Source organism: Seriola lalandi, unplaced genomic scaffold (genome assembly GCF_002814215.2).
Source record: "Seriola lalandi dorsalis isolate HSWRI2012SDOR001 ecotype SW California unplaced genomic scaffold, Sedor1 jcf7180002054538, whole genome shotgun sequence".
NCBI classification, from domain to species: domain Eukaryota; kingdom Metazoa; phylum Chordata; class Actinopteri; order Carangiformes; family Carangidae; genus Seriola; species Seriola lalandi.
In genome coordinates this window covers 140,743-152,720 of record NW_019525091.1, presented here as the reverse complement: position 1 = coordinate 152,720, position 11,978 = coordinate 140,743, and the positions used below count along the sequence as shown (strand labels likewise).

Genomic DNA, 11,978 nt, shown 5'->3' with positions numbered 1-11,978 from the left:
GTTCGCAAGAAGTCCCAAGACCTGATTCTGGGAAGAATTGATTTCACAGTCTTAATTTATAAAGTTTCTTGGGTGTATATATTGTGATTACACAGGCTGTATTAAAAATGTATGCTGAGATTTTCATTGTCACCTGTAACTGTTGAGTTCTTTTTCCTTTAAGGCTTTTTGTCCCCCCGTGTATTAATTAAGTCTGAGTTTTTCTATGCTGCAGTCTTAATTATAGACAATTTTCTGAGGGTTGTGTTTAGGCATGGCAAGGCAAGTTTATCTGTATGGCACACTTCTTTATACTTCAAAATGCAAATATATCAATTAAGTAAAGCGCATGGAATATAAATGGGCCTTGAGAAGTGTTTTAAAGATGCCAATTTAGCTGGATGATCTAGTGAAAGGTTAAGTATCTACAGTCTAGGTGCAAAGACAACAAATGCACAGTCTCTCTTCATTTTACCTCTGGCACTGGAAACATCCAAAAGGCACATTATCTAACTGGAGAGACTGCAGTTTTCTAGCCTATATGAACACAAAAATTCAGAGACTGACAAAAGGGGTATTCAGAGTGCTTCATATAATGCATTAAAACATATAAAAGAAAAGATAGATAGATAGATAGATAGATAGATAGATAGATAGATAGATCTCCTTGATTGAATCCCACTTTATTTCCATAGACATGCTGGATCTCCGCATTTATAACATGGAAAAAAACCGCAAAACTGCGCTGCTCTGAGATCAGCCTCTCTCATTTTCTCAGTGCAAGTGCAGTGCAAGGCAATGGCAGTGGCGCATGCGCAAGCCTCGCGTCGCAAAACAGACACAGAGCTCGACAGCAGTGGTCATCAGGAGAAATTAGATATTAGTAACCGTTTTGAGACAAGCTGACTAACGTGAGCCGTGAAGGATTATTTCGATTGTAAAGGGATTACTATTATAATAGAGGAAGTTTGGGAAATAGCGCAATCAATAATACTGAATCATCTTCGTCACGTGGTCACGTTTGACCAATCGGAGTGATCCAAATACAGCCGAAAGTATGCCCTTTGTTCGGATATTTTTCCAACTTTATCCCCAGATCTGACCCAGGAACTCGGTACAAATCATGGCATGTGGATACGGATGGGTCGTTTTATGACAAAGGACGCGCTGTGGATATGTTTTATTGCGTTTTTGGTGCGCAGTGCCACGTGTTCAACTTTGATGAACAGTGCTCGGGCGTATTTCATCACATGACTCCCCTCCCCCACCCGGTGCAGGGAATTGGGGAAGAAGGCGGACATGTTGGAGGGAAATGTGTTGGTTAAAGAGTATCGAGGTGGAAGACAAGAAGATTATTTCAAGAAAGGTCTCGCTTTATTTTGGGATTTACCAGTCGACCTCTGTGTTTATTTTAAATTGAAGGCTTTTCATGTTATACTTTGAACATATTTATTTTTCTTTTGGCTTATTTAACTTTGTTTTTTCAACCACAGTCTACTTTGTGGTTTTTACAGCTCTAAGTTGTCAAAACGTTTAATAGTTGATATTGCAAGGACCTAGTGTTACTTCCATCGTTTATTTGAGTGACATTGTAGGGAATTTGTAACCTTGGTGTGGGGGATGGGCGCATGTGGTTAGGTAACCATTTTGTGTGGTTGTTGAATTTATAGAGATCTTACGTTTTTAAACATAAGAATGATTGTAAATAATTATTCATTGGGGGATTGTATGTTTTTATATAAAAGGAAAACGTGCGGTTTTAATCACTCTTCTGTAAAGTCTAAAGGGTGAGGTATGGTATTTGTATTTTCAGACATAAGATTGTGTTTGTGATTTCCTTTTAGCTTTAATTCATGTCCCCCCCCCCTTCTTGTTGGTTGGGTACAAGCAGCTTTAAGTTTGATCAAATGTGGTCTGAAATCAGTGAGGAAAACTGCTGTGTCATTCAGTGGGTAGTTGGTTCTTGTGACCTACTATAGGTGTGGCCTTTTTCTTGTTGGTTGAAGTAAATGTAGACCACAGCCTCACTGATACATTTTGTATAAATTGTAAGTCTTGTCTTTGTACTACTTGCATGTGAGCCATGGGGCCTAGTCTGTGTGGTTGTGTGTTCTGAAACAGTGGCCTTTATCAGCAGCAGATGAAGCTGCTTATTTCAGTTGTATTTGTAAGCAACATATGCTGCGTTTTTTATGTTTTTGTTATTGTTTTACCTGGCTTATTGTAAATAATTCGATTGTAATACTCGGTTTCACTGTACTTAAAGATGGCGACTGCGTGCTTCTTCTCAAACAGAAATGCGGATATTCGAGCAAGCAGAGCGCTCGTGGGGAGAGGCTCTTGGCTCTTAGAGGGTACGCGTGACCCGATTGAAGAACCAATAGGCTTCTTGGTATTTACCCTGGAAGCCCGCGTTAGAACCGTATCGACCAATCCCTGTCGTCGCTTTGCACACGTTGACGTAATGTAATATGATAAGGAGGAGGGTGGCTTTAGTACCCTTCCATTTTGTACAGGATCACACGAGGAGCCAGTTACAGGCAGCGTTTCTGTAATACTGAATAGACTGAGCCAATAGCATTGTGCAATTACCTTGACGGACAGTTAAAACTTACGAATAGGTTGGCCCGAAAGACTGACAGTGTAGCTCCAGCGTCTAGGGGTGTGGTGACTTTGACGGACATCATAAATAGCCAATAGAAAAATTGAGGGCGTGGACATTCTAAGACAGTCTATCCAATAGGGCGAATGGTTGGTCTATATAAGAACGGGTGTAGTCGCAGCGTCGCCATTTCAACGAAGCAGATTTGAAGGAGTTTACCGTGGCGGGGAGCGGAGAAAACTGACGAACAGAGAGGGATCCTGGTTTGAGTCTAGCTAAAAACACAATCCGGATCCATCCTGATGGATATGGCTGTTAACCCGCTCCTTGACAGGTATCTACCGGTAAAATTGACTCTCAGCTTTCCATCAGAGGGAATATTTTTAACAATTATCATGATTTTTTTTTCAAAGTATCGTTGCTGGCAGCCTGTGTTTACTGTATTACAAGTGGAAGAGCAATGGAAACTATTTGTGCTGCAGGAAGATGTTTGTCTCTTCTGTAAAGGGATTAGAAGCGAAATTAATGTTGAGAAATTAAAATATGTTTGTGGGTAGTAACAAGCTGCGACTGTTGGATCGCATAACGCCGGCGCCATCTTCGGAGCGCCTCTGCCGTTGGCCGCTCTCTCCCGCTGCCTGGCAGTTGGTGCTAGCTTTGCTAGCATTAGCTTCACAGATTCGAGCGTTTCAGTATGATAGCGGCTCCACTGATCGAAACCGTGGCGCGTTGTTTATATAGAGGCAGTTATTTATTCTGATCTAATCTGCCTGACACTTCAACAATACCATAGGTTTTAGTAACGTTGTCATAACTTACGTCGTATAATACTACAGTCATATGCGAGTTGAGATAAATTAGTGTTATTTAGTTAAACATACTAACGATAAACAGGCAGAGGAGCATGGCACCACCGGTATTTCTGCTTGTTTTGCCGGTTTGTTATTGTAGCCATGTGACGGTCAGGGGTTGTAAAACGACATTGCAGCCCAGTGCGAGGTCTAACGCAGTTACATTTGCCATTTGCACAGTCAAAGTATTAATAATCTATAGCCCTTTCTATGACCACGACAAGTTGAGTTGTTTGTCCATGACCAAAATGGTCAGTGTGAACATGTTACGGCTCCTGTTGGGTTAACCATGTGTGTTGGGTGTTTCAGTGGGTTGCCAGGTTACAGCGCTCAATGTCACTCAACCGAAGCTGGGGCAGCAGCTTTCGTTGCGGTAAAGGTTGTTTTATTTATGACTAACTTAATTTATACCAGAGTAACTCAATTGTTCTTATCAGTTTCTCTTTTCCTTGGGCACTCATTCCTCATATTACTCTTCCAAAATTGTTACTTCAATTTACAGCTTACATTAAAAGTTGTTTTTGTTTAGTGGTGTTAATGTTATGTACATGATACTTTTTTCCTTTTTAAATAATAAAGTACACTAACTGTCAAATGTGTTTCCAAAAGTTGTATCATTCAAAATGGCTTGCTTTACCATAAACAATACAAATATAGACTGTATTTTCATTTAAATTTTTAGTCAATTGCCCCTTTTTGGATTACACAATAACTAGCTAAGTTTATCTTTCATTGTCAAACAATATGCAGTATGTACACGAAGGGGTCGGTCAATGAAAATATGCTCTAAACTTGTCGGCTACAGGTAGTATATGGATGTGTGTATACCATAATGTCCAATGGGACCCATTACAGCATGATGCAAACATTGTAACATTATTTGCATCAGTTGCTTCAAGGTCACTTTAAAAGAGGGAAGCTCTTGCACACAAACCTATTTTTTAAATATACATATACTTGGATTGCGAGGGGCATGCAGCAGCTGACAATGCTAACAAATGGACAACAGCTGTACTGTTAGCGTTGTCATAGGGAAATGTTTTCCATGGGATGAAATACCCTAAATGCCCCCGTTTGCCCTTGGAACAAGTCTTGTTGCAGTGTCAAGTGTCAGTAGGTCAGCAGAGACATGGTGAGTTTGTGCTGTTGATGTCCACAGTGACCTCAAAGATAGCACTGTTGGTATATTTTTTCAGGAGGAATATGCATTTAAATTCAACCGATCATCAGAGCAGCAGTATTAAGGTGGACATGGAAGCCAGAGCTCTGGAGAGTTGAACTTTTGAACACACTTTAGCACTGAAGGGTTTATATGATAGTGTACTAGTCTAAATAGCACAATATGAGTATACCACCAGTCTTGGTGCCACTGTATTTTACTTTCTTGACATGTGACCGTTATACTTGGCCGGATGCAGCTCTTGTGTTTTGAGGGTGGGGGCTTTCCACCTTCTGGGAACGATGAATTATATACATGGAGGCACCCACAGAATAACATTAGATAGTACTCTTGTTGAGTAAAAAGAACGGTAAGTCAGGTCAGGACCATGTTTTTATAAAGACAGCCTTCTTAGGCATCAAGTGTTGGCTTTCTCCTTGACAAGACAACTTCTTTTGTGAAAGACCAGGAAACCTTGGAATGATGGAAGTATTTTTTTGTAGTGTTAAAATGTGTCAAACCAACAGTCGGAGCTCTCTGCTGATTTTTAAGTTATAGCCACATTCAAGATTATAGAGCAGTGATAACAGCAGATCCTGGCTCATTCTGTATAGAGGAGTCTTACTTGCTTTCCCTGTGAAAACTAACTTCTTAAGTATGTTAACTTTAAAATTCAGAGATCATCAGGATCTGGCAGAAAACAGGTTTCTGCACATTATGGGCTTTTTCTGGTGAACAGCTCTAGACAGTCCAGTCATAACTAAAACATGGCAGCTGAAACCCCACCCACAATCCTTTTGGGAGAGCAGGTTTTTTTTCCTACAGGGAATGAGGGTGGAGTTTGTTTAATCGGTGAGATAGATGTAGAGAGGAGGAAGTGGTAGTCATGTCGCCCCCCCCCCCCCCCCCCCCCCATGACGGGGAATGCTGATTTGGCAGGAGTATATTCCTAGCCTGGCTGATGTGTGCTTGCTGAGTAACGTATAGACTGTGCTTGACTCATTATGAGTGTCTTGTCAATGGGATTTACACTACACTGTAGGCTTGTGAGTGTACGGTAGGGTAAGCAAGGTTAATTGAGGTTTGATTGGATATCATGTAGTGTATACCCACAAAGGAACTATTATATTAGGATGACACAGTAGGATAATTGGTTTATATGTTAGTATTAATGGGACAGATATTGGGCATAGATGTGCCAACCAACCTTCTCATTTCATCTGGATTGAAGGTCCAGATATTTTCTATTTGCAAAGACAGGAGAAACTGATGGCTTTTCAAAAAATAAACCTCTCCAGCATCACCTTGGTAGAAGTTTGGGGTAAAAGTAATACATTTTCTGATTTGTTTATGTAGCAGTTAGAATTATGGACGATTTGTCTTCTGTAGCATCTCCATTTTGACTTGTAAATACAGGCAGTGTACCTGCCTGAATCAGCATAGGAAACTAGTAAATATCTATATTCCCCTAACACTTGTCAATCCTGGCAACTAAGCTTAAGAGCTCATTGGTTGTTCAACTGTGCTCCCTACAGCTCTCTTGTCGGGGTTGAGGTTGGCATAATGGGAGTCACACCGATGGACCAGGGTTCTGGCGCAGCTGGAAAACGCATCCGAAAACCCTCGCTGCTCTATGAGGGCTTTGAGAGTCCTGGGATGCCCCCCCTCAATCAGATGACCACTTCGGGACCCCCACAACCCCCGGTGAAAGACCCCGCCCGACAGGGAAAGATGACCAACCAACTTCAGTTCCTACAGAAAGTCCTGCTCAAGTCTTTGTGGAGGCACCACTTTGCCTGGCCCTTCCACGAACCTGTAGACGCGGCCAAGCTCAACCTTCCTGTGAGTGTCAGCGTTAAGAAACTGGACATTAACATGCTTTCTGTCTAGAGAAGGGGGCATCAATTTTTTTGGAGAAACAACCGCACTCTTTTCCACAAAGTGAAATGCCTCAGTGTCGACGATGTTGTCTCACTGCCTTTTGTTAGAGGGAGAGAGGAAAAGCCATCTCACACTGACAACAAGTTCTCACCCATGTTGTGTTGAACTAAGCTTTTACTATTATTGTTAAAAACATCCTCTAAAAACATCTCTCTCCCAGACTTTTTTAGCGTGCATCTATTACTTCCTCCCCATTAGTTTACCACATTAAACTAAGAAGCCACAGGCTAATGGTACCGTTTGCAAATCTGTTTGCTAGGCATTTGGACAGGTTATCCATTCATCTTTTGGATGTTTTTCTTATTATATGTCTAATTGTTCAAAAAGTAATTTTTGGAAGTAGTGGCCCCTGTTTCTTGGCCTGAAAGTGTCTCTGTCTTCCTCCAGGACTATCATAAGATCATCAAAAATCCCATGGACATGGGCTCTATTAAGAAGAGATTAGAAAATAACTACTACCGCACTGCCAGCGAGTGCATGCAGGACTTCAACACCATGTTTACCAATTGCTACATTTATAACAAGGTAAGTGTGTGTTTGTTTGTGTTTGAGCATGAGCCTGAGCCTGAGCCTGAGACATCCTGGCAAGAAAATGTTTCATGCCCACTGCTGCTGGTAGCTTTGACATCTGGCAAATGTTGCTTCTCTCCACAAAACAGGCTTTGTACAATCTGAAATAAATGAATTCCCCTAGGAATCATATGAAGCTAATGACAGATGCTTTGCCTTCACCATGAAAGGATCCGATGCAAAATTTATAAAGTGAAGACATTGCAAGATTATAGTTATAGTATTTTATTTGATATATAAAAATAAAAATAATAGTTTTATTGACTTTTACTGCTTAAAACTTCGCCTTTCTACTGTTGTAACCCTTTTGTCCCACTTTCCTCATCTGCAGCCGACAGATGACATAGTGCTGATGGCCCAGTCTCTGGAGAAGGCATTCCTGCAGAAAGTGGCTCAGATGCCCCAGGAGGAGTTAGAGCTGCCTCCTCCCCCTCCACGCATCAAACCTGGCAAGCCTGGCAGAAAAGGCAGAGGTAATGCTGGCTGCAAGCAAGATAATACTGACACACACACACACACACACACACACACACACACACACAGAGGAAAGGACATGCATATGAGCACAGATCATTTTACTGAATATTTAATCATATTTATTCTGACTCCTCCTGTCCACCTCTTTCTCCCAGTCTCTGGAGGAGTAACAACAGCTCATCAGGTCCCAGCTGTCTCCCAGTCAGCGTACTCACCTCCCACCCCGGAAACACCCGACTCTATCCTTTCTACCCCCCCACAGACACTTGTGAGCAAGAGCTTGCCCCCCGTGCTTCTAACTGAACAAAGCATCCCTACCATTACAGGTCTGCCTCCCACACAGCCCACTGCTAAGGTAATGGTTAACTTTGCGACGTTCTGTATTTGTGTAGCTATTATTTTCAATAAAATTCATAAGGACCGCAGACTAAACACCCTTCTGACCCACCCTCTCCTCCTTTTCTTCTCCTCTTCAATCACAGAAAAAAGGAGTGAAGAGGAAAGCAGATACAACCACCCCAACAACTGTAGCCATGCCCATCATGAGCACCATGGGCGTCAGCGGCATCAGCCTGGGGATGGGTGGTGGACACAACTCGCCGCTCACCCTGACTTCTCTTGGAGTGGACCACAACTCCAGCCTGGGGATGAACCAAAGCCTCAGCATCAACCAGGGCATGGGGATGGGCATGGGCATGGGGATGGGGATGGGAATGGGCATGGGGATGGGCCGTGGAACAGTGATGTTGAGCAGCAAAGCAGCAGCGGGGAGCAGGAGAGGAGTGAGTGGACGACCCATCAAGCCCCCCAAGAAGGACTTACCAGATTCTATACTGCCAACGCCGGTGCGCCGCAGCAAGCTGAACCCTCAGCTGCGCTACTGCAACGGTGTCCTGAAGGACCTGCTGTCAAAGAAGCACGCGGCGTACGCCTGGCCATTCTACAAGCCTGTCGATGCAACGTCACTCGGTCTTCACGACTACCATGACATCATCAAGCAGCCCATGGACCTCAGCACCATCAAGGTAGTTGGCTTAGGAATACACACACACACACACACACACACACACACACACACACACACACACACACAACACACGTGTCAGCATTTGTCAGAACAGAAGAGCAGGGTGTGATCTGTTTTCCAGTTGTGCTGCACTGAATAAAGTGAAACCAGGGCAACGCTGTGACATATTGTTACCATATGTTTTTGAATACCACAGGGTTCGTTTGTATAAAATGTTTAAAACATTTTCAAAGATGGAATGTATAGGCAGTTGATATGTTCGTCCTGTGTAGCCTCGCTTCACCGTCTTTTCAGGCATATTTTCTCTGCAGACTGAATGTTTGCTGTAATGTGTGGCCTAGTTTTAAGGTGCTAAATAGTCCACATACACCAGACAATGAGGCAGATACATTTGTCTGTCCGAAATACAGTATTTGGCTAAAATCTCTTCTTCTCTCTTATTGTTTCCAGCGGAAGATGGACAGCAGAGAGTATCGTGACGCTCAGCAATTCTCTGCTGATGTTAGACTGATGTTCTCCAACTGCTACAAGTACAACCCCCCTGATCATGACGTGGTGGCTATGGCCAGAAAACTCCAGGTATTGTGCTTGTTTCAGTGATCTGATGTGTGTTGGTATTTTTCTGCATAAGCACAGTTCAGTCCACTGCCCTCTGCAGTTCTTGTTTTTAAACTGGTTCACTCACCTACTGATTTCTTCATCTTAGGACGTCTTTGAGTTCTGCTTTGCTAAGATGCCAGATGAGCCTCCAGCACCGCCTAGCTCCTCCTCCTCCTCTTCCTCCTCTTCATCCTCATCTGAGAGTGAGATCAGCAGTGAAAGTGAGGAGAGTGAGAGCAGCCCCAGCTCTGACTCTGAGGAGGAGAGGGCAAACCGGCTGGCAGAACTGCAGGAACAGGTTTGTACTTGTGTGCCCACACACATCAGAGCAGGACACCAGAACTTCATAAATATGTTCAATACATGATTTTGTGACACTAATGGGATGTGCTCATTGTGCTGTATCCTTTACCGTCTGTCTCCCTTCAGCTGAAAGCCGTGCACGAGCAGCTCACTGCACTCTCCCAGGGCCCAATCGTCAAACCTAAGAAAAAGAAAGAGAAGAAAGACAAGAAAAAGAAGAAAAAGGTAGAAAAAGAGAAGCATCGGAGGATAGAGGAAGAGATCCCTCCTATCAAGCCGGCCAAGACCCCCAAAATCACCAAGACTCCAAAAGCAAAGCCCAACCGAGCAGTGGGCTGTCCCGTAATCCCAATTAAGAAGGCTCCAAGCAAGAAAAACAACAAGAGCAAGTGAGTACTCACTGACACCTGCTGGATGACTGTGGAACTGAAAGTGTGATGTGCATGCTGTATTTGCCGGAGCATGTGGAAGACCACTTAGAAATATTGCAAGGTGTCCCAAAAGCGTCTGGCTCTGGCACAAAGTCAGGCAGATGGCAACATGTTGAAAGAATTGTGTAGAAATAGTTGTTGCAGTTTAAAATAAGTATCAGTTGGACTGTAAAAATGTACATTATTCAGACATAAGTCATATAATGTGACATCAGCTCGCTCACTATTTTCTACTGACCATGCTCTTATGTTTTGCCATTCCTCAGTCATCTTTTAACAGTCTCTCCTCCCATCTCCTCCTCCCCTCCTCTCCTTTGTCTTTATCAGAGCCAAAAAGGGCGGCATGATGTTCAGCATGCCTCAGCCGGTCCACGACCCCATAGTGAGTCATTTCGACTCGGATGAAGAGGAGGAGACGGCGCCCATGTCGTATGACGAGAAGCGCCAGCTCAGCCTGGACATCAACAAGCTGCCCGGGGAGAAGCTGGGCCGCGTTGTTTACATCATCCAGTCCCGCGAGCCCTCGCTCCGAGACACCAACCCCGAGGAGATCGAGATAGACTTTGAGACGCTGAAGCCGTCGACACTGCGGGAGCTGGAGAGATACGTTATGACGTGTCTGAGGAAGAAACCTCGAAAGCCATATGGTAAGTAGAACAAGGGGTCGAGAAGGTGAAATGATTACTGTTTATATGTCCATGATCATGTGATCAAGTGTTGTTTCACTTTTTTTGGACTAAAATGTCACTTGTAGTTGTTCGTGCTACTGTTTAATATTATTACTGAAATACTGTTTAACTAATACAAAGGGTTCAGTGTAAATACAGATCGTTTAAATCGTTCTTGGACTAATGGGAGGATAAGGTCACAGATTTCAAGCCTTTGTGTTGTTTGGTGTTTTTAATTACATGTGACACATCAGCTACAGATCTTTGAAGATGTTGTACGGTACCTCATCTTATTGATGTTGTCACATGTCTGTTTGCATGTAGCAAGTAAAAAGAACAGTGCTGGCAAATCCCGGGAGGAGCTCGCTCTGGAGAAACAATTGGAGCTGGAGAGAAGGCTGATGGACGTCAGTGGTCAGCTGAACTCTGGGAAGAAGCCTCCTAAGACCAAACGTAAGGCCTCCTTAGAGCTGTCGTTTGATATGAATTCCACATGTTTAAAAATAAGATGGAAGATGAAGATCATGTCAGAAGTTGCTACACAGACATGTTAATACATTGTTGGTTGCTGGTGGGGAAAAAAAGCTCTTGATTATGCACCACATGGTCTTGATTGTATGCATTTCCTTTCTGCAGCAGAGAAACCTGCAACCGAGGCTCACACACAGCCGTCTCGCCTCAGCGCCAGCAGTTCCTCCTCGGACTCCTCTTCCTCGTCCTCTTCCTCCTCATCCTCAGACACAAGCGAATCAGACTCTGGCTGAGAAGCAGAGGGTCTCCATTTGAAAGGGTCATGTGACGGACCCTTGGTGTTTCGCTTCCCACCGAGTGGACTGAACTGTAGTAGAGCTACTGACGACGGAGCCGCAGGGCAGATCAAACGAGACCAGCACTAGGCAGAACTGGTCCGACTCGACATGTATCAAACAGAGAGAGAGATGGAGCTTTCCCTGCACTCAGCTCATTCATCCAGTCTTGGACTCAGAAAACCTGAGGATGGATGAATGGATGAACTGTAGGAGACTCGATGTAAAGTCTTGCCGTTCTCTGGAGAACTGGCGTTGTTGGGCGGAGCGAGGGATGCTCCATCTCCTGCGAATAAAGGAGTCGAGCAGCGCATGCGTTGGAGGGATAAGGGTGCTAGAGCCAGAATCTGTCTTATTTCTGGAGATAATTTCCCTTCTTACCGTGCTCCCTGTCTTTATGCTGTATAGATAAGGTGTACAGTTATATAAATATCTATTTTTCTTTTATAAAGAAGCATTTTATGGAGCTAATTTATTCCCGCATTCTGGGAAAGATGTACTGGTGTGGGTGGAGTCGTGTTTGGTTTAGTTTTTTTTTTTTTTTTTTTTTGGGGGGCAAAGAGT

The 11,978-nt window shown here is 43.6% G+C and overlaps 1 protein-coding gene across 2 annotated transcripts; it reads left to right on the top strand.

Annotated features, from left to right (window-relative positions):
* The first annotated feature begins 791 nt into the window (after window positions 1-791).
* brd2a (bromodomain containing 2a) lies at window positions 792-11,971 on the top strand. 2 transcript variants are annotated; one of them, XM_023414672.2, is made up of 12 exons: window positions 792-1,345; window positions 6,127-6,433; window positions 6,920-7,057; window positions 7,434-7,575; window positions 7,735-7,934; window positions 8,062-8,604; window positions 9,057-9,185; window positions 9,313-9,504; window positions 9,636-9,898; window positions 10,268-10,587; window positions 10,933-11,061; window positions 11,245-11,971. In XM_023414672.2, exons 2-12 carry the CDS (start codon window positions 6,155-6,157, stop codon window positions 11,370-11,372), a joined length of 2,463 nt encoding a protein of 820 aa, XP_023270440.1. In that variant the 5' UTR covers window positions 792-1,345; window positions 6,127-6,154; the 3' UTR covers window positions 11,373-11,971. The 2 variants fall into 2 exon arrangements, with proteins under 2 accessions (XP_023270440.1, XP_023270439.1); XM_023414671.2 differs by having other exon boundaries at window positions 792-2,915.
* Window positions 11,972-11,978: the final 7 nt, after the last annotated feature.

Bases quoted from the DNA above. Each gene is read 5' to 3' on its own strand.
- brd2a (XM_023414671.2), top strand. From the start codon at position 2,884: ATGGATATGGCTGTTAACCCGCTCCTTGACAG. The intron at 6,434-6,919 runs GTGAGTGTCAGC...GTCTTCCTCCAG, and splicing joins CGGCCAAGCTCAACCTTCCT to GACTATCATAAGATCATCAA. The intron at 7,576-7,734 runs GTAATGCTGGCT...TCTTTCTCCCAG, and splicing joins GCCTGGCAGAAAAGGCAGAG to TCTCTGGAGGAGTAACAACA.